General features: G+C 44.4%; 1 protein-coding gene across 1 annotated transcript in view; it reads left to right on the forward strand.

Moving 5' to 3' along the window:
* PPP1R21 (protein phosphatase 1 regulatory subunit 21) overlaps positions 1 to 23,645 on the forward strand; it is a 77,302-nt gene continuing 53,657 nt past the window's right edge. Inside the window, exons 1-5 of the mRNA XM_038751272.1 lie at positions 1 to 133; positions 10,080 to 10,148; positions 14,308 to 14,454; positions 17,215 to 17,316; positions 23,190 to 23,354. Of these exons, the coding sequence (XP_038607200.1) occupies positions 68 to 133; positions 10,080 to 10,148; positions 14,308 to 14,454; positions 17,215 to 17,316; positions 23,190 to 23,354 (549 nt within the window). The 5' untranslated portion in view covers positions 1 to 67. The remainder of the gene's footprint in view (positions 134 to 10,079; positions 10,149 to 14,307; positions 14,455 to 17,214; positions 17,317 to 23,189; positions 23,355 to 23,645) is intronic.

Consider the following 23,645-nt stretch of genomic DNA (forward strand, 5'->3'; position numbering starts at 1 on the left):
GTTGTGCGCATGCGCGGGTCGGGTTTGGGGGCTGTGCGGCACGTTGCGGCGAGGCCGCGGGGAAGCGATGGCGGCGGCGGCGGCGGCCGAGCTGCAGGGCAAGTACCAGAAGCTGGCGCAGGAATACTCCAAGGTACCCGGCCCCGCATCCTTTGGTCGCCATGGCAACGGGGAGGGGGCGATGGGGATACCCGTTGCTGGGCAGGGATCGTCTCCATCCGTTCATCATCATCATCATCAATCGTATTTATTGAGCGCTTCCTGGGTGCAGAGCACTGGACTAAGCGCTTGGGAAGTACAAATTGGCAACATATAGAGACGGTCCCTACCCAGCAGTGGGCTCACAGTCTAAAAGGGGGAGACAGAGAACAAAACCAAGCATACTAACAAAATAAATAGAATAGATATGGACAAGTAAAATAAATAGAGGTGATCGGGGTGATCCGTTGCCCACTTGGACTTCCCAAACGCCTACTACAGCGCTCTGCACACAGTCAGCGCTCAATCGTAGTAATAATGGCATTTATTACTTGTACTTGTCCAACTTGTACTTCCCAAGCGCTTAGTACAGTGCTCTGCACACAGTAATTGCTCAATAAATACGATTGATTGATTGATTGATTGATTAAGCGCTTACTACGTGCAAAGCGCCGTTCTAAGCGCTGGGGAGGTTACAAGGCGATCAGGTTGCCCCACGGGGGGCTCCCAGTCTTCATCCCCGTTTTACAGATGAGGGAAAAGCGCTTAGTGTGTGCAAAGCCCTGTTCTAAGCGCTGGGGAGGTTACAAGGCGATCAGGTTGCCCCACGGGGGGCTCCCAGTCTTCATCCCCATTTTCCAGATGAGGGAACTGAGGCCCGGGGAAGTGAAGTGACTTGCCTAAAGTCACCCAGCTGACAATTGGAGGAGTCGGGATTTGAACCCAGGACCTCCGACTCCAAAGCCCGGGCTCTTTCCACTGTATCTCACCTGATTATCATGGCTGTAGACTGTGAGCCCATTGTTGGGTGGGGGTTGTCTCCATCTGTTGCCAACTGGGTACTCCAAGGTACCCGGCCCCGCATCCTTTGGTTGCCATGGCAACGGGGAGGGGGCGGGGGGGATACCCGTTGCTGGGGTATCCCTGGGACGCCTCCATCCTTTGCCCAGCCGGACTTTCCAAGCGCCTAGTACAGCGCTCTGCACACAGTCAGCGCTCAATCAATGAGGTTGCATGAATGAATGAATGAATAATAACCCGATCACCTCTGGAGCTCACCTCCTCCAGGAGGCCTTCCCAGACTGAGCCCCTTCCTTCCTCTCCCCCTCGTCCCCCTCTCCATCCCCCCCATCTTACCTCCTTCCCTTCCCCACAGCACCTGGATATATGGATATATGGTTGTACATATTTATTACTCTATTTATTTATTTATTTATTTATTTTACTTGTACATTTCTATCCTATTTATTTTATTTTGTTGGTATGTTTGGTTCTGTTCTCTGTCTCCCCCTTTTAGACTGTGAGCCCACTGTTGGGTAGGGACTGTCTCTGTGTGTTGCCAATTTGTACTTCCCAAGCGCTTAGTACAGTGCTCTGCACATAGTAAGCGCTCAATAAATACAATTGATTGATTGATTGATTGATTAATAATGACGGTATTTGTTCAGCACTTACTATGTGCTGAGCACTGTTCTCAGCGCTGGGGTCATCCAGGTCACCAGGTTGTCCCACATGAGGCTCCCGGTCTTCATCATCATCATCATCAATCGTATTTATTGAGCGCTTACCATGTGCAGAGCACTGTACTAAGCGCTTGGGAAGTACAAATTGGCAACATATAGAGACAGTCCCTACCCAACAGTGGGCTCACAGTCTAAAAGACTTCATAGATGAGGGAACTGAGGCACAGAGAAGTTAAGCGGCTTGCCCGAGGTCACCCAGCACACAAGTGGCAGAGTTGGGATTTGAACCCACCACCTCTGACTCCAGAGCCCCTGCTTTTTCCGCTGAGCCACGCTGCTTCTCTGGAGATTGGGTGAACAGGGACTGTATCCCACCTGATTATCTTGTATCTGGACTGTGAGCCTACTGTTGGGTAGGGGTTGTCTCCATCTGTTGCCCAATTGGACTTTCCAAGCGCTTAGTACAGTGCTCTGCACACAGTCAGCGCTCAATCAATACGATTGCGTGAATGAATGAATGAACAGGGACTGTATCTCACCTGATTATCTTGTATCTAAGACTGTGAGCCCGTCGTTGAGTAGGGGTTGTTTCCATCTGTTGCCCAATTGGACTTTCCAAGCGCTTAGTACAGTGCTCTGCACACAGTCAGTGCTCAATCAATACGATTGCATGAATGAATGTATGAACAGGGACTGTAGCTCACCTGATTATCGTGTATCTGGACTGTGAGCCCGTTGTTGGGTAGGGGTTGTCTCCATCTGTTGCCTAATTGGACTTTCCAAATGCTTAGTTGGACTTTCCAAGCGCTTAGTACAGTGCTCTGCACACAGTCAGCGCTCAATCAATACGATTGCATGAATGAATGAATGAACAGGGACTGTATCTCACCTGATTATCGTGTATGTAGATTGCGAGCCCATTGTTGGGTAGGGGTTGTCTCCATCTGTTGCCCAATTGGACTTTCCAAATGCTTAGTTGGACTTTCCAAGCGCTTAGTACAGTGCTCTGCACACAGTCAGCGCTCAAGCAATATGATTGCATGAATGAATGAATGAACAGGGACTGTATCTCACGTGATTATCCTGTATCTAGACTGCGAGCCCGTTGTTGGGTAGGAATTGTCTCCATCTGTTGCCCAATTGGACTTTCCAAATGCTTAGTTGGACTTTCCAAGCGCTTAGTACAGTGCTCTGCACACAGTCAGCGCTCAATCAATACGATTGCATGAATGAATGAATGAACAGGGACTGTAGCTCACCTGATTATCTTGTATCTAGACTGTGAGCCCGTTGTTGGGTAGGAATTGTCTCCATCTGTCGCCCAATTGGACTTTCCAATTGCTTAGTTGGACTTTCCAAGCGCTTAGTACAGTGCTCTGCACACAGTCAGCGCTCAAGCAATATGATTGCATGAATGAATGAATGAACAGGGACTGTATCTCACGTGATTATCCTGTATCTAGACTGCGAGCCCGTTGTTGGGTAGGAATTGTCTCCATCTGTTGCCCAATTGGACTTTCCAAATGCTTAGTTGGACTTTCCAAGCACTTAGTACAGTGCTCTGCACACAGTCAGCGCTCAATCAATACGATTGCATGAATGAATGAATGAACAGGGACTGTAGCTCACCTGATTATCTTGTATCTAGACTGTGAGCCCGTTGTTGGGTAGGAATTGTCTCCATCTGTCGCCCAATTGGACTTTCCAATTGCTTAGTTGGACTTTCCAAGCGCTTAGTACAGTGCTCTGCACACAGTCAGCGCTCAAGCAATATGATTGCATGAATGAATGAATGAACAGGGACTGTATCTCACGTGATTATCCTGTATCTAGACTGCGAGCCCATTGTTGGGTAGGAATTGTCTCCATCTGTTGCCCAATTGGACTTTCCAAATGCTTAGTTGGACTTTCCAAGCACTTAGTACAGTGCTCTGCACACAGTCAGCGCTCAATCAATACGATTGCATGAATGAATGAATGAACAGGGACTGTAGCTCACCTGATTATCTTGTATCTAGACTGTGAGCCCGTTGTTGGGTAGGAATTGTCTCCATCTGTCGCCCAATTGGACTTTCCAATTGCTTAGTTGGACTTTCCAAGCGCTTAGTACAGTGCTCTGCACACAGTCAGCGCTCAATCAATACGATTGCATGAATGAATGAATGAACAGGGACTGTATCCCACCTGATTATCGGTTATCTAGACCGTGAGCCCATTGTTGGGTAGGGGTTGTCTCCATCTGTTGCCCAGTTGGACTTTCCCAACGCTTAGTTGGACTTTCCAAGCGCTTAGTACAGTGCTCTGCACACAGTCAGCGCTCAATCAATACGATTGCATGAATGAATGAATGAACAGGGACTGTATCTCACCTGATTATCTTGTATCTAGACTGCGAGCCCGTTGTTGGGTAGGGGTTGTCTCCGTCTGTCGCCCAATTAGACTTTCCAAATGCTTAGTTGGACTTTCCAAGCGCTTAGTACAGTGCTCTGCACACAGTCAACGCTCAATCAATATGATTGCATGAATGAATGAATGAACAGGGACTGTATCTCACCTCATTATCGTGTATCTAGACTGTGAGCCCGTTGTTGGGTAGGGGTTGTCTCCATCTGTTGCCCAATTGGACTTTCCAAGCGCTTAGTACAGTGCTCTGCACACAGTCAGCGCTCAGTCAATACGCTTGCATGCATGAATGAATGAACAGGGACTGTATCTCACCTGATTATCATGTATCTAGACTGTGAGCCCGTTGTTGGGTAGGGGTTGTCTCCATCTGTTGCCCAATTGGACTTTCCAAGCGCTTAGTACAGTGCTCTGCACACAGTCAGCGCTCAGTCAATACGCTTGAATGAATGATGAATGAACAGGGACTGTATCTCCCTTGATTATCTTGTAACTAGACTGTGAGCCTGTTGTTAATAATAATAATAATAATAATAATAATGGCATTTATTAAGCGCTTACTATGTGCCCAGCACTGTTCTAAGCGCTGGGGGGGATACAAGGTGATCAGGTTGTCCCATGTGGGGCTCACAGTCTTAATCCCATTTTACAGGTGAGGGAACTGAGGCACAGAGAAGTTAAGTGGCTTGCCCCAAGGTCCCACAGCTGACAAGTGGCGGAGCCAGGATTCGAACCCATGACCTCTGACTCCAAAGCCCGTGCTCTTTCCACTGAGCCACGCTGCTTCTCTAATAATAATAATCTAATAATAATGATGATAGCTTCGCACACAGTAAGCGCTAAATTAAATGCCATTATAATAAATGATGTATTATACAATAGCATTTATCCAAACGCTTAGTACAGTGCCCTGCACCCAGTAAGCGCTCAGTAAATACGATTGAATGAATGAATGTTGGGTGGGGATTGTCTCTGTTGCCCAATTGTACTTTTCAAACGCTTAGTACAGTGCCCTGCACCCAGTAAGCGCTCAGTAAATACGATTGAATGAATGAATGTTGGGTAGGGATCGTCTCTATTTGTTGCTGAATTGTACTTTCCAAACGCTTAGTACAGTGCCCTGCACCCAGTAAGCGCTCAGTAAATACGATTGACTGAATGAATGTTGGGTAGGGATTGTCTCTATTTGTTGCCGAATTGTACTTTCCAAACGCTTAGTACAGTGCCCTGCACCCAGTAAGTGCTCAGTAAATACGATTGACTGAATGAATATTGGGTAGGGATTGTCTCTATTTGTTGCCGAATTGTACTTTCCAAACGCTTAGTACAGTGCTCTGCACCCAGTAAGCGCTCAGTAAATATGATTGAATGAATATTGGGTAGGAATTGTCTCTATTTGTTGCTGAATTGTACTTTCCAAACGTTTAGTACAGTGCCCTGCACCCAGTAAGCGCTCAGTAAATATGATTGAATGAATGAATGTTGGGTAGGGATTGTCTCTGTTGCCGAATTGTACTTTCCAAACGCTTAGTACAGTGCCCTGCACCCAGTAAGCGCTCAGTAAATACGATTGAATGAATGAATGTTGGGTGGGGATTGTCTCTATTTGTTGCCCAATTGTACTTTCCAAATGCTTAGTACAGCGCCCTGCAAGTAAGCGCTCAGTAAATACGATTGAATTAATAAATGTTGAGTAGGGATTGTCTCTATTTGTTGCCAAATTGTGCTTTCCAAACGCTTAGTACAGTGCCCTGCACCCAGTAAGCGCTCAGTAAATACGATTGAATGAATGAATGTTGGGTAGGGATTGTCTCTATTTGTTGCTGAATTGTACTTTCCAAACGCTTAGTACAGTGCCCTGCACCCAGTAAGCGCTCAGTAAATACGATTGACTGAATAAATGTTGAGTAGGGATTGTCTCTATTTGTTGCTGAATTGTACTTTCCAAACGCTTAGTACAGTGCCCTGCACCCAGTAAGCGCTCAGTAAATACGATTGACTGAATAAATGTTGAGTAGGGATTGTCTCTATTTGTTGCCCAATTGTACTTTCCAAACGCTTAGTACAGTGCCCTGCACCCAGTAAACGCTCAGTAAATACGATTGAATGAATGAATGTTGGGTAGGGATCGTCTCTATTTGTTGCCAAGTTGTACTTTCCAAACGCTTAGTACAGTGCCCTGCACCCAGTAAGCGCTCAGTAAATGCGATTGAATGAATGAATGTTGGGTAGGGATTGTCTCTATTTGTTGCCGAATTGTACTTTCCAAACGCTTAGTATAGTGCTCTGCACCCAGTAAGCACTCAGTAAATACGATTGAATGAATGAATGAATGTTGGGTAGGGATTGTCTCTATTTGTTGCCCAATTGTACTTTCCAAACGCTTAGTACAGTGCCCTGCAAGTAAGCGTTCAGTAAATACGATTGACTGAATAAATGTTGAGTAGGGATTGTCTCTATTTGTTGCCGAATTGTACTTCCCAAGCGCTTAGTACAGTGCCCCGCACACAGTCAGTGCTCAATAAATACGATTGAATGAATGAATGAATATCTGTTAAGTGCTTACTATGGGCCAAGCCCTGTTCTAAGCGCTGGGATAGTCACTCATTCAATCGTATTTATTGAGCGCTTACTGTGTGCAGAGGGATATAATAATAATGATGATGATGATACTTGCTAAGCGCTTACTGTGTGCCAAACACTGTTCTAAGCGCCGGTAATCAGGTTGTCCTATGTGGGGCTCCCAGTCTTCATCCCCATTTTCCAGATGAGGTCACTGAGGCCCAGAGAAGTGAAGTGACTTGCCCCAGGTCACGCAGCTGACAAGTGGCGGAGCCAGGATTCGAACCCACAACCTCTGACTCCCAAGCCCGGGCTCTTTCCTCTGAGCCATGCTGCTTCTCTATGTACTGGATGATCAGGTTGTCCCCCGTGGGGCTCCCAGTCCTCATCCCCATTTTCCAGATGAGGGAACTGAGGCCCAGAGAAGTGACGTGACTTGCCCAAAGTCACCCAGCTGAGAAGGAGAGGAAGAATTATAGGATGATGATGATGATGATGATGATGGTATTTGTTGAGCAGCAGCGTGGCTCAGTGGAAAGAGCCCAGGCTTTGGAGTCAGAGGTCGTGGGTTCAAATCCCGGCTCCGCCGCTTGTCAGCTGGGTGACTTTGGGCAAGTCACTTCACTTCTCTGGGCCTCAGTTCCCTCATCTGTCAAATGGGGATGGAGACTGTGAGCCCCCCGTGGGACAACCTGATCACTTTGTAACCTCCCCGGCGCTTAGAACAGTGCTTTGCACATAGTAAGCGCTTAATAAATGCCATTATTATTATTAGAGAAGCAGCATGGCTCAGTGGAAAGAGCCCGGGCTTTGGAGTCAGAGGTCATGGGTTCAAATCCAGCCTCCACCACTTATCAGCTGTGTGACTTTGGGCAAGTCACTTCACTTCTCTGGGCCTCAGTTCCCTCATCTGTCGAATGGGGATGGAGACTGGGAGCCCCTCGTGGGACAGCCTGATTACCTTGTATCTCCCCCAGTGCTTAGAACAGTGCTTGGCACATAGTAAGCGCTTAATAAATGCCATTATTATTATTATTACTATTAAAGAAGCAGTGTGGCTCACTGGAAAGAGCCCGGGCTTTGGAGTCAGAGATCATGGGTTCAAATCCAGCCTCCACCACTTATCAGCTGGGAGACTTTGGGCAAGTCACTTCACTTCTCTGGGCCTCAGTTCCCTCATCTGTCAAATGGGGATGGAGACTGGGAGCCCCTCGTGGGACAACCTGATTACCTTGTATCTCCCCCAGCACTTAGAACAGTGCTTGGCACATAGTAAGCGCTTAATAAATGCCATTATTATTATTACTATTAAAGAAGCAGTGTGGCTCAGTGGAAAGAGCCCGGGCTTTGGAGTCAGAGGTCATGGGTTCAAATCCAGCCTCCACCACTTATCAGCTGGGGGACTTTGGGCAAGTCACTTCACTTCTCTGGGCCTCAGTTCCCTCATCTGTCAAATGGGGATGGAGACTGGGAGCCCCTCGTGGGACAACCTGATTACCTTGTATCTCCCCCAGCGCTTAGAACAGTGCTTGGCACATAGTAAGCGCTTAACAAATACCAACATTATTATTATATTATTATTATTATTATTATCCATGCGATTCTGTTCTGCCTCTGTCGGGAGTGAAAAGCTGCCAATTTCAGCCTTGGAGCCACAACATTTCCGGTGGATTTCTCACATCCTCTTCCTCCTCCTCTTCCTCTTCCTCATCAATCAATCAGTCAATCGTATTTATTGAGCGCTTACTGTGTGCAGAGCACTGTACTAAGCGCTTGGGAAGTCCAAGTTGGCAACATAGAGAGACCCCCTCTCAGTCGTCTACCAGTAGCCCCAAAGGCCAGAAACGGGCAGGAGGATCAGAGGACTTCCCTCTGCCAACTGTGTTGTATCGTCCCCTCCCCAGCGCTTAGTACAGTGCTCTGCACACAGTAAGCGCTCAATAAACACCGTCTGATGAGGATTCGGTCAGCATCATCGTGAGAAGCAGCGTGGCTCAGTGGACAGAGCCCGGGCTTGGGAGTCAGAGGTCGTGGGTTCAAATCCCGGCTCCGCCACTTGTCAGCTGGGTGACTTTGAGCAAGTCACTTCATTCATTCATTCATTCAATCGTATTTATTGAGAGCTTGCTGTGTGCAGAGCACTGTACTAAGCGCTTGGGAAGTGCAAGTTGGTAACATATAGAGACGGTCCCTACCCAACTTCACTTCTCTGGGCCTCAGTGACCTCATGTGGGAAATGGGGATGAAGACTGGGAGCCCCACGAAGGACAACCTGATCACCTTGTAACCTCCCCGGCGCTTAGAACAGTGCTTTGCACATAGTAAGCGCTTAATAAATGCCATCATTATTATTATTATTCTCTGGACCTCAGTTCCCTCATCTGTATAATGGGGATGAAGACTGTGAGCCCCACGTGAGACAACCTGATCACCTTGTATTTACCTCAGCACTTATTATTATTATTATTATTATCATTATTATCATTATTATTATTCTCTGGCCTCAGTTCCCTCATCTATAAAATGGGGATGAAGACTGTGAGCCCCCCGTGGGACAACCTGATCACCTTGCATCTACCCCAGCGCTTAGAAAAGTGCTTTGCACATAGCGCTTTATAAATGCCATGATTATTATTATTATCATTATTTTTCTCTGGGCCTCAGTGACCTCATCTGTAAAATGGGGATAAAGACTGTGAGCCCCACGTGGGACAACCCCATCACCTTGTAACCTCCCCAGCGCTTAGAACAGTGCTTTGCACATAGTAAGCGCTTAATAAATGCCATCATTACTATTATTCCTATTATTATTAGGGACCGTCTCTATATGTTGCCAGCTTGGACTTCCCAAGCGCTTAGTTCAGTGCTCTGCACACAGTAAGCGCTCAATAAATACGATTGAATGAATGAATGAATGTGACTTTGGGCAAGTCACTTCACTTCTCTGGGCTTCAGTTCCCTCATCTGTAAAATGGGGATGAAGACTGTGAGCCCCACGTGGGACAACCCCATCACCTTGTAACCTCCCCAGCGCTTAGAACAGTGCTTTGCACAGAGTAAGCGCTTAATAAATGCCATCATCATTATTATTATTAGGGACCGTCTCTATATGTTGCCAACTTGTACTTCCCAAGCGCTTAGTACAGTGTTCTGCACACAGTAAGCGCTCAATAAATACGAGTGATTAAATGAATGAATGAATGAATGAATTCTCCAGCGCTCTACCCACGGTGAGCGCTCAGTAAATACCGCCGATCGATAGTCCAGGAAAAGGGTGATAAATAGCGCTCCCCTGTAAATTATGGGAAGAAAAGCAGTCCAAGGGCCCAACTGGCCTCTTTCTTTGCCAGGCGAACTCATCCAAGCGCTTAGTACAGTGCTCTGCACACAGTAAGCGCTCAATAAATACAATTGATTGATTGATTGATTGATTTCCGCTTTGTCTGTTTCCAGCTCCGAGCTCAGAACCAGGTCCTAAAGAAGGGCGTCGTGGATGAGCAAGCCAATTCTGCCGTCCTAAAGGTAGGAGCCGGGGGCGGCGAGGGGGACCGGGACGGGCCCGGGATCCGGGTTCTAAACCCGATCCGTCCGTGCGCGGAGGCGGGAGGGACGCTGCGGGGACATTTCACTAACTTTCACTCATGAGCCCACTGTTGGGTAGGGACCGTCTCTCTATGTTCCCAACTTGGACTTCCCAAGCGCTTAGTACGGTGCTCTGCACACAGTAAGCGCTCAATAAATACGATTGAATGAATGAATTCATTAGTACTCTAATTTGTACATATTCTATTTTGTTAATGTGTTTTGTTTTGTTGTCCGTCTCCCCCTTCTAGACTGTGAGCCCGCTGCTGGGTAGGGACCGTCTCTAGATGTTGCCAACTTGGACTTCCCAAGCGCTTAGAGCAGTGCCCTGCACACAGTAAGCGCTCGATAAATACGATTGAATGAATGAATGAATGTATATATACGTATTCGTTGGGTAGGGACCGTCTCTGTTGCCAACTTGGACTTCCCAAGCGCTTAGAACAGTGCTCTGCACACAGTAAGCGCTCAATAAATACGATTGAATGAATGAATGAATGTATATATACATATTCATTGGGTAGGGACTGTCTCTCTATGTTGCCAACTTGTACTTCCCAAGCTCTTAGACCAGTGCTCTGCACACAGTAAGCGCTCGATAAATATGATTGAATGAATGAATGAGTGTATATATACATATTCATTGGGTAGGGACCGTCTCTCTATGTTGCCAACTTGGACTTCCCAAGCGCTTAGACCAGTGCCCTGCACACAGTAAGCGCTCAATAAATATGATTGAATGAATGAATGAGTGTATATGTACATATTCGTTGGGTAGGGACCGTCTCTCTATGTTGCCAACTTGGACTTCCCAAGCGCTTAGACCAGTGCCCTGCACACAGTAAGCGCTCAATAAATATGATTGAATGAATGAATGAGTGTATATATACATATTCATTGGGTAGGGACCGTCTCTCTATGTTGCCAACTTGGACTTCCCAAGCGCTTAGACCAGTGCCCTGCACACAGTAAGCGCTCAATAAATATGATTGAATGAATGAATGAGTGTATATGTACATATTCGTTGGGTAGGGACCGTCTCTCTATGTTGCCAACTTGGACTTCCCAAGCGCTTAGACCAGTGCCCTGCACACAGTAAGCGCTCAATAAATATGATTGAATGAATGAATGAGTGTATATATACATATTCGTTGGGTAGGGACCGTCTCTCTATGTTGCCAACTTGGACTTCCCAAGCGCTTAGACCAGTGCTCTGCACACAGTAAGCGCTCAATAAATACGATTGAATGAATGAATGTATGTATATATACACATATTCATTGCGTAGGGACCGTCTCTCTATGTTGCCAACTTGGACTTCCCAAGCGCTTAGAGCAGTGCTCTGCACACAGTAAGCGCTCAATAAATACGATTGAATGAATGAATGAATGTATATATACATATTCGTTGGGTAGGGACCGTCTCTCTATGTTGCCAACTTGGACTTCCCAAGCGCTTAGACCAGTGCTCTGCACACAGTAAGCGCTCAATAAATACGATTGAATGAATGAATGAATGTATATATACATATTTGTTGGGTAGGGACCGTCTCTATATGTTGCCAACTTGGACTTCCCAAGTGCTTAGAACAGTGCTCTGCACACAGTAAGCACTCAATAAATACGATTGAATGAATGAATGAATGTATATATACATATTCGTTGGGTAGGGACCGTCTCTCTATGTTGCCAACTTGGACTTCCCAAGCGCTTAGAACAGTGCTCTGCACACAGTAAGCGCTCGATAAATATGATTGAATGAATGAATGAGTGTATATATACATATTCATTGGGTAGGGACCGTCTCTCTATGTTGCCAACTTGGACTTCCCAAGCGCTTAGACCAGTGCCCTGCACACAGTAAGCGCTCAATAAATATGATTGAATGAATGAATGAGTGTATATGTATATATTCGTTGGGTAGGGACCGTCTCTCTGTGTTGCCAACTTGGACTTCCCAAGCGCTTAGACCAGTGCCCTGCACACAGTAAGCGCTCAATAAATATGATTGAATGAATGAATGAGTGTATATATACATATTCGTTGGGTAGGGACCGTCTCTCTATGTTGCCAACTTGGACTTCCCAAGCGCTTAGACCAGTGCTCTGCACACAGTAAGCGCTCAATAAATACGATTGAATGAATGAATGTATGTATATATACACATATTCATTGCGTAGGGACCGTCTCTCTATGTTGCCAACTTGGACTTCCCAAGCGCTTAGAGCAGTGCTCTGCACACAGTAAGCGCTCAATAAATACGATTGAATGAATGAATGAATGTATATATACATATTCGTTGGGTAGGGACCGTCTCTCTATGTTGCCAACTTGGACTTCCCAAGCGCTTAGACCAGTGCTCTGCACACAGTAAGCGCTCAATAAATACGATTGAATGAATGAATGAATGTATATATACATATTTGTTGGGTAGGGACCGTCTCTATATGTTGCCAACTTGGACTTCCCAAGTGCTTAGAACAGTGCTCTGCACACAGTAAGCACTCAATAAATACGATTGAATGAATGAATGAATGTATATATACATATTCGTTGGGTAGGGACCGTCTCTCTATGTTGCCAACTTGGACTTCCCAAGCGCTTAGAACAGTGCTCTGCACACAGTAAGCGCTCGACAAATATGATTGAATGAATGAATGAATGAATGTATATATACATATTCGTCGGGTAGGGACCGTCTATGTTGCCAACTTGGACTTCCCAAGCGCTTAGAGCAGTGCCCTGCACACAGTAAGCGCTCGATAAATATGATTGAATGAATGAATGAGTGTATATATACATATTCGTTGGGTAGGGACCGTCTCTATATGTTGCCAACATGGACTTCCCAAGCGCTTAGAGCAGTGCCCTGCACACAGTAAGCGCTCGATCATCATCATCATCAATCGTATTTATCGAGCGCTGACTATGTGCAGAGCACTGGACTAAGCGCTTGGGAAGTACAAATTGGCAACATCTAGAGACAGCCCCTACCCAACAGTGGGCTCACAGTCTAAAAGGGGGAGACAGAGAACAGAACCAAACCTACTAACAAAATAAAATAAATAGAATAGACATGTACAAACAAAATAAATAAATAAATAAATAGAGTAATAAATCTGTACAAACATCTATCCATCTATACAGGTGCTTTGGGGAAGGGAAGGAGGTAAGATGGGGGGGATGGAGAGGGGGACGAGGGGGAGAGATTCAATCGATAAATATGATTGAATGAATGAATGAATGTGTATATACATATTCGTTGGGTAGGGACCGCCTCTCTATGTTGCCAACTTGGACTTCCCAAGCGCTTAGACCAGTGCTCTGCACACAGTATGCGCTCGGTAAATATGATTGAATGAATGAATGAGTGTATATATACATATTCGTTGGGTAGGGACCGTCTCTATATGTTGCCAACATGGACTTCCCAAGCGCTTAGAGCAGTGCCCTGCACACAGTAAGCGCTCGATCATCATCATCATCAATCGTATTTATCGAGCGCTGACTATGTGCAGAGCACTGTACTAAGCGCTTGGGAAGTACAAATTGGCAACATCTAGAGACAGCCCCTACCCAACAGTGGGCTCACAGTCTAAAAGGGGGAGACAGAGAACAAAACCAAACCTACTAAAAAAATAAAATAAATAGAATAGACATGTACAAACAAAATAAATAAATAGAGTAATAAATCTGTACAAACATCTATCCATCTATACAGGTGCTGTGGGGAAGGGAAGGAGGTAAGATGGGGGGGATGGAGAGGGGGACGAGGGGGAGAGATTCAATCGATAAATATGAATGAATGAATGTGTATATACATATTCGTTGGGTAGGGACCGCCTCTCTATGTTGCCAACTTGGACTTCCCAAGCGCTTAGAGCAGTGTCCTGCACACAGTAAGCGCTCGATAAATACGAATGAATGAATGAATGTATCATGTTGTCGGACGTCCAGGAGCGCGGAGGTCCATCGAGACCCCACTGGTCCGTCCCCCCGCCAACTCCCGCCAGGCCGTGCTCCGCCCACCGCGCGACCGCCCTGTGCGAAACCCTCCGTCCTCCATCCTCCATCCTCCGACCTCGTTCCTTCCTTCCCAGGAACAAGTGAAAATGAAGGACCAGTCGCTGAGGAAACTGCAGCAGGAGATGGACAGCCTCAACTTCCGCAACCTCCAGCTCACCCGGAGAGTGGAGCTCCTCCAGCAGGAACTGGCCCTCGGCGAGCCCCGGGGCAGGAAGAATAAGGTGGGGGGCCGGAGGGGGAAACTGAGGCAGGGCCGGGCCACCGGTCGGCTTAATTGACCCTTGCAGAGCATTTCTCCCCGCGTTACGTCCCCCCACGAACCGCCAGTAAGTGCTCAACAAACAGCGCTGATTGACAGCCCCATCCCCTCCCCACGGCACCTGTCTATAGGTATATATTCATTCATTCAGTCGTATTTATTGAGCGCTTTCATTCATTCATTCGGTCGTATTTATTGAGCGCTTACTAGGTGCAGAGCACTGGACTAAGCGCTTAGGAAGTCCAGCCTAGAGAGACGGTCCCTACCCAACAGCGGGCTCACGGTCTGGAAGGGAGACAGACAACGAAACAAAGCCTATTAACAAAAGAAAATAAATAGAATAGGTACAAATTCATTATTAGAAGGGGGAGGCGGACAACAAAACATGTGGACAAAAGAAAATAAATAGAATAAATGTGTACTGGTAAAATAAATCGAGTAATAAATATGTACATACATGTATATAAAGTAAATAGAATAAATATGTACAAGTATAATAAATAAATCGAGTAATAAATATGTACAAACATATATATACACACATATATATAAAATAAATAGAATAAGTATGTACAAGTGTAATAAATCGAGTAATAAATATGTACAAACATATATATACATTTATATATAAATAAATAGAATAAATATGTACAAGTAAAATAAATCGAGTAATAAATATGTACAAACATGTATACATATACATATATATATAATAAATAGAATAAATATGTACAAGTAAAATAAATAAATCGAGTAATAACTATGTACAAACTATATATATATAATAAATAGAATAAATATGTGCAAGTGAAATAAATAAATCGAGTAATGAATATGTACAAACACATATATATACATATATATACATATATATATATAAAATGAATAGAATAAATATGTACCAGTAAAATAAATAAATCGAGTAATAAATATGTACAAACATATATATATATAATAAATAGAATAAATGTGTGCAAGTAAAATAAATAAATCGAGTAATGAATATGTACAAACACATATATATAATATATATAATATATAAAATGAATAGAGTATGTACCAGTAAAATAAATAAATCGAGTAATAAATATGTACAAACATATATATAAAATAAATAGAATAAATATGTGCAAGTAAAATAAATAAATCGAGTAATGAATATGTACAAACACACATATATATACATATATATAAAATGAATAGAATAAATATGTACCAGTAAAATAAATAAATCGAGTAATAAATATGTACAAACATATATATATAAAATAAATAGAATAAATACGTGCAAGTAAAATAAATAGATCGAGTAATGAATATGTACAAACACATATATATATACATTGATATATATAAAATGAATAGAATAAATATGTACCAGTAAAATAAATAAATCAAGTAATGAATATGTACAAACACATATATATATACATACATATATGTATATATAATGAATAGAATGAATATGTACCAGTAAAATAAATAAATCGAGTAATAAATATGTACATATATATATACATATATATAAAATCAATAGAATAAATATGTACAAGTAAAATAAATAAATCGAGTAATAAATATGTACAAGCATATATAATAATAATAATAATGGCATTTATTAAGCGCTTACTATGTGCAAAGCACTGTTCTAAGTGCTGGGGAGGTTACAAGGTGATCAGGTTGTCCCATGGGGGGCGGGGGGGGGAATATATATATATATTCTATTTATTTATATATACTTATAAATAAATAGAATTAATATGTACCAGTAAAATAAATGAATCGAGTAATAAATATGTACAAACATATATATACATATAAAATCAGTAGAATAAATATGTATAAGTAAAATAAATAAATCAAATAATAAATATGTACAAGCATATATAATAGTAATAATAATAATAATAATGGCATTTATTAAGCACTTACTATGTGCAAAGCACTGTTCTAAGTGCTGGGGGAGGTTACAAGGTGATCAGGTTGTCCCACGGAGGGGGGGGAATGTATATATATATATATTCTATATATATATTTATATATATATAAATAGAATAAATATGTACCAGTAAAATAAATAAATTGAGTAATAAATATGTACAAACATGTATATACATATAAATAAATCAATAGAATAAATATGTACAAGTTAAATAAATTGAATAATAAATATGTACAAACATTATATATATAATGTTAGAACATATAACACATATATATAACATTATATATACATATATACACACACATATATATATATACACATATATATATACACACACACATATATATGACATTGTATAACATTATAACATTATATAATGTTAATTATATATATAATGTTAGAACAGTGCCCAGCTCCTCATGACCCTCCAATGGGCAAACAATAATGTTTGTACATATTTATTACTCGATTTATTTATTTTTATTTATATATTTTATTTATTTATTAATGTTTGTACGTATTTATCACTCGATTTATTTATTTTTATGTATATATTTTATTTTATTTATTTATTAATGTTTGTACGCATTTATCGCTCGATATATTTATTTTTATGTATACATTTTATTTTACTTATTTACTTATTTACATCTATAGATATATACAGGTGCTGTGACGGGGAGGGGGAGGAGGGGGCTCAGCCCGGGAAGGCGTCTATCACAGCGCGCTGCCCCCAGAAGGCGCTCAATAAATACCGTTGATTTTGCGTTCCTTCAGAAAAGCGGGGAGTCTTCCTCTCAGCTGAGCCAAGAGCAGAAGAGCGTCTTCGACGAAGACCTGCAGAAAAAGATCGAGGAGAATGAGCGACTGCACATCCAGGTGAGCGCCGGCGTGCCTCAGTGGCAGGAGCGCGCGTTTGGGAGGCCGAGGTCGTGGGTTCGAATCCCGCCTCCGCCACTCACCAGCTGCGGGACTCCGGGCAAGGCACCTCACTTCCCTGGGCCTCAGTTCCCTCGTCTGGAAAATGGGGATGAAGACTGGGAGCCCCCCCCGGGGGACGACCTGATCGCCTTGTGTCTCCTCGGCGCTTAGAACGGTGCTTTGCGCAGGGTGAGCGCTTAAAAAAGAAGCGGCGTGGCTCAGTGGAAAGAGCCCGGGCTTTGGAGTCAGAGGTCGTGGGTTCAAATCCCGGCTCCGTCAGCTGTGCGACTTTGGGCAGGTCACTTCACTTCTCTGGGCCTCAGTTGCCTCATCTGGAAAATGGGGATTAAGACTGTGAGCCCCACGAGGGACAACCTGATCGCCTTGTGACCTCCCCAGTGTTTAGAACAGTGCTTTGCACATAGTAAACGCTTAATAAATGCCATCATTAATAAACGCCGTCATTAAATACCATCATTATTATTATTATTAAAATAATATAACAATAAGCAGTTACCTCATCTGTCAAATGGGGATTCATTCATTCATTCAATTGTGTTTATTGAGCGCTTACTGTGTGCAGAGCACTGTACTAAGTGCTTAGCACTGTATAAAGACCAAGAGCCCCACGTGGGACAACCTGATCACCTTGTATCCCCCCGGCGCTTAGAACAGCGCTTTGCACATAGTAAGCGCTTAATAAATGCCATCATCATTATTATTATTACAATATAACAATAAACAGTTACTTCATCTGTCAAATGGGGATTCATTCATTCATTCATTCAATTGTATTTATTGAGCGCTTACTGTGTGCAGAGCACTGTACTAAGCGCTTAGCACTGTATAAAGACTGAGAGCCCCCCGTGAGACAACCTGATCATCTTGTATCCCCCCCAGCGCTTAGAACAGAGCTTTGCACATAGTAAGCGCTTAATAAATGCCATCATTATTATTAGGATTACAATATCATAATAAACAGTTACTTCATCTGTCAAATGGGGATTCATTCATTAAATCGTATTTATTGAGCGCTTACTGTGTGCAGAGCACTGTACTAAGCGCTTAGCACTGTATAAAGACTGAGAGCCCCCCGTGGGACAACCTGATCACCTTGTATCCCCCCCAGCGCTTAGAACAGAGCTTTGCACGTAGTAAGCGCTTAATAAATGCCATCATTATTATTGTTATTACAATATAACAATAAACAGTTACCTCATCTGTCAAATGGGGATTCATTCATTCATTCAGTCGTATTTATTGAGCGCTTACTGTGTGCAGAGCACTGTACTAAGCGCTAAGCACTGTATAAAGATTGAGAGCCCCCCGTGGGACAACCTGATCACCTTGTATCTCCCCCCAGCACTTAGAACAGAGCTTTGCACATAGTAAGCGCTTAATAAATGCCATCATTATTATTATTATTACAATATAACAATAAACAGTTACCTCATCTGTCAAATGGGGATTCATTCATTCATTCAATTGTATTTATTGAGCGCTTACTGTGTGCAGAGCACTGTACTAAGCGCTAAGCACTGTATAAAGATTGAGAGCCCCCCGTGGGACAACCTGATCACCTTGTATCCCCCCCAGCGCTTAGAACAGAGCTTTGCACATAGTAAGCGCTTAATAAATGCCATCATTATTATCATTATTACAATATAACAATAAACAGCTCATCTGTCAAATGGGGATTCATTCATTCATTCAATCGTATTTATTGAGCGCTTACTGTGTGCAGAGCACTGTACTAAGCGCTTAGCACTGTATAAAGCAGCAGAGAAGCAGCGTGGCTCAGTGGAAAGAGCCCGGGCTTTGGAGTCAGAGGTCATGGGTTCAAATTCCGGCTCCTCCAGTTGTCAGCTGGGTGACTTTGGGCAAGTCACTTCACTTCTCTGTGCCTCAGTTCCCTCATCTGTAAAATGGGGATTAAAACTGTGAGCCCCCAATGGGACAACCTGATCACCTGAGAAGCAGCGTGGCTCAGTGGAAAAAGCCCGGGCTTTGGAGTCAGAGGTCCTGGGTTCGAATGCCGGCTCCACCGCAAGTCTGCTGTGTGACCTTGGGCAAGTCACTTCACTTCTCTGAGCCTCAGTTCCCTCATCTGTAAAATGGGGATTAAAACAGTGAGCCCCCAATGGGACAACCTGATCACCTGAGAAGCAGCGTGGCTCAGTGGAAAGAGCCCGGGCTTTGGAGTCAGAGGTCATGGGTTCAAATTCCGGCTCCTCCAATTGTCAGCTGGGTGACTTTGGGCAAGTCACTTCACTTCTCTGTGCCTCAGTTCCCTCATCTGTAAAATGGGGATTAAAACTGTGAGCCCCCAATGGGACAACCTGATCACTTGAGAAGCAGCGTGGCTCAGTGGAAAAAGCCCGGGCTTTGGAGTCAGAGGTCCTGGGTTCGAATGCCGGCTCCACCGCAAGTCTGCTGTGTGACCTTGGGCAAGTCACTTCACTTCTCTGAGCCTCAGTTCCCTCATCTGTAAAATGGGGATTAAAACTGTGAGCCCCCAATGGGACAACCTGATCACCTGAGAAGCAGCGTGGCTCAGTGGAAAAAGCCCGGGCTTTGGAGTCAGAGGTCCTGGGTTCGAATGCCGGCTCCACCGCAAGTCTGCTGTGTGACCTTGGGCAAGTCACTTCACTTCTCTGAGCCTCAGTGACCTCATCTGTAAAAATGGGGATTAAGATTGTGAGCCCCACGTGGGACAACTTGATCACATTGTATCCCCCCAGCGCTTAGAACAGTGCTTTGCACGTAGTAAGCGCTTAACAAATGCCATCATTATTATTATTATTATTATAAAGACTGAGAGCCCCCCGAGGGACAACCTGATCACCTTGTATCCCCCCCCAGCGCTTAGAACAGTGCTTGGCACATAGTAAGCGCTTAACAGATACCATTTAAAAATAAAAAGTGGGACAACCTGATCACCTTGTATCCCCCCCCCAGCGCTTAGAACAGTGCTTGGCACATAGTAAGCGCTTAACAGATACCATTTAAAAATAAAGTGGGACAACCTGATCACCTCGTATCCCCCCCAGCGCTTAGAACAGTGCTTGGCACATAGTAAGCGCTTAACAGATACCATTTAAAAATAAAAAGTGGGACAACCTGATCACCTTGTATCCCCCCGCAGCGCTTAGAACAGTGCTTGGCACATAGTAAGCGCTTAACAGATACCATTTAAAAATAAAAAGTGGGACAACCTGATCACCTTGTATCCCCCCCCAGCGCTTAGAACAGTGCTTGGCACATAGTAAGCGCTTAACAGATACCATTTAAAAATAAAAAGTGGGACAACCTGATCACCTTGTATCCCCCCCAGCGCTTAGAACAGTGCTTGGCACGTAGTAAGCGCTTAACAGATACCACTTAAAAATAAAGTGGGACAACCTGATCACCTCGTATCCCCCCCAGCGCTTAGAACAGTGCTTGGCGCATAGTAAGCGCTTAACAGATACCATTTAAAAATAAAGTGGGACAGCCTGATCACCTTGTATCCCCCCCAGCGCTTAGAACAGTGCCTGGCACATAGTAAGCGCTTAACAGATACCATTTAAAAATAAAAAGTGGGACAACCTGATCACCTCGTATCCCCCCCCAGCGCTTAGAACAGTGCTTGGCACATAGTAAGCGCTTAACATACCATTTAAAAATAAAGTGGGACAACCTGATCACCTTGTATCCCCCCCCAGCGCTTAGAACAGTGCTTGGCGCATAGTAAGCGCTTAAGAGATACCATTTAAAAATAAAGTGGGACAACCTGATCACCTTGTATGCCCCCCAGCGCTTTGAACAGTGCTTGGCGCATAGTAAGCGCTTAACAGATACCATTTAAAAATAAAGTGGGACAACCTGATCACCTTGTATCCCCCCCAGCGCTTAGAACAGTGCTTGGCGCATAGTAAGCGCTTAACAGATACCATTTAAAAATAAAAAGTGGGACAACCTGATCACCTTGTATCCCCCCCCAGCGCTTAGAACAGTGCTTGGCACATAGTAAGCGCTTAACAGATACCATTTAAAAATAAAAAGTGGGACAACCTGATCACCTCGTATCCCCCCCCCCAGCGCTTAGAACAGTGCTTGGCACATAGTAAGCGCTTAACATACCATTTAAAAATAAAGTGGGACAACCTGATCACCTTGTATTCCCCCCCAGCGCTTAGAACAGTGCCTGGCACATAGTAAGCGCTTAACAGATACCATTTAAAAATAAAAAGTGGGACAACCTGATCACCTTGTATCCCCCCCAGAGCTTAGAACAGTGCTTGGCGCATAGTAAGCGCTTAACAGATACCATTTAAAAATAAAAAGTGGGACAACCTGATCACCTTGTATCCCCCCCCAGCGCTTAGAACAGTGCTTGGCGCATAGTAAGCGCTTAACAGATACCATTTAAAAATAAAGTGGGACAACCTGATCACCTTGTATCACCCCCCAGCACTTAGAACAGTGCCTGGCGCATAGTAAGCGCTTAACAGATACCATTTAAAAATAAAAAGTGGGACAACCTGATCACCTCGTATCCCCCCCCAGCGCTTAGAACAGTGCTTGGCACATAGTAAGCGCTTAACATACCATTTAAAAATAAAGTGGGACAACCTGATCACCTTGTATCCCCCCCCAGCGCTTAGAACAGTGCTTGGCGCATAGTAAGCGCTTAAGAGATACCATTTAAAAATAAAGTGGGACAACCTGATCACCTTGTATCCCCCCCAGCGCTTAGAACAGTGCTTGGCACATAGTAAGCGCTTAACAGATACCATTTAAAAATAAAAAGTGGGACAACCTGATTACCTTGTTTCCCCCCCCAGCGCTTAGAACAGTGCTTGGCGCATAGTAAGCGCTTAAGAGATACCATTTAAAAATAAAGTGGGACAACCTGATCACCTTGTATCCCCCCCAGCGCTTAGAACAGTGCTTGGCACATAGTAAGCGCTTAACAGATACCATTTAAAAATAAAGTGGGACAACCTGATCACCTCATATCCCCCCCAGCGCTTAGAACAGTGCTTGGCGCATAGTAAGCGCTTAAGAGATACCATTTAAAAATAAAGTGGGACAACCTGATCACCTTGTATTCCCCCCCCCAGCGCTTAGAACAGTGCTTGGCGCATAGTAAGCGCTTAACAGATACCATTTAAAAATAAAAAGTGGGACAACCTGATCACCTTGTATCCCCCCCAGCGCTTAGAACAGTGCTTGGCGCATAGTAAGCGCTTAAGAGATACCATTTAAAAATAAAAAGTGGGACAACCTGATCACCTTGTATCCCCCCCAGCGCTTAGAACAGTGCTTGGCGCATAGTAAGTGCTTAACAGGTACCATTTAAAAATAAAAAATGGGACAACCTGATCACCTTGTATCCCCCCCAGCGCTTAGAACAGTGCTTGGCGCATAGTAAGCGCTTAACAGATACCATTTAAAAATAAAAAGTGGGACAACCTGATCACCTTGTATCCCCCCCAGCGCTTAGAACAGTGCCTGGCACATAGTAAGCGCTTAACAGATACCATTTAAAAATAAAAAGTGGGACAACCTGATCACCTTGTATCCCCCCCCAGCGCTTAGAACAGTGCTTGGCGCATAGTAAGCGCTTAACAGATACCATTTAAAAATAAAGTGGGACAACCTGATCACCTCGTATCCCCCCCAGCGCTTAGAACAGTGCTTGGCGCATAGTAAGCGCTTAAGAGATACCATTTAAAAATAAATTGGGACAACCTGATCACCTTGTATTCCCCCCCCCAGCGCTTAGAACAGTGCTTGGCGCATAGTAAGCGCTTAACAGATACCATTTAAAAACGGTTTAAAATCAGTTTTTCGAAGCCGACGAGCAGCACAGGCAGGTGGAGGCGGAGCTGAGGAGCCGGCTGGAGGGGCTGGAGAAGGAGGCCACCCAACACCAGGCTGTAGTGGACGCCCTGACCCGGAAGTACATGGACGCCATCGAGAAGCTCCAGAACGACAAGGCCAAACTGGAGGTGAGGGCCGCCCCCATCCCGACCCGGCGGGGCTCGGTGGCAGGAACACGGCCTTTGGAGTCAAGAGGTCATGGGTTCGAATCCCGGCTCCGCCACATCACCATCAGTCGGATTTATCGAGCGCTTACTATGTGCAGAGCACTGGACTAAGCGCTTGGGAAGTCCAAGTTGGCAACATATAGAGGCGGTCCCTACCCACGTGTCTGCTGCGTGACCTCGGGCTAGTCGCTTAGCGTCTCTGGGCCTCAGTTCCCTCCTCTGGAAAATGGGGATGAAGACTGTGAGCCCCAC

Source organism: Tachyglossus aculeatus, chromosome 9 (genome assembly GCF_015852505.1).
Source record: "Tachyglossus aculeatus isolate mTacAcu1 chromosome 9, mTacAcu1.pri, whole genome shotgun sequence".
Lineage (NCBI taxonomy): Eukaryota > Metazoa > Chordata > Mammalia > Monotremata > Tachyglossidae > Tachyglossus > Tachyglossus aculeatus.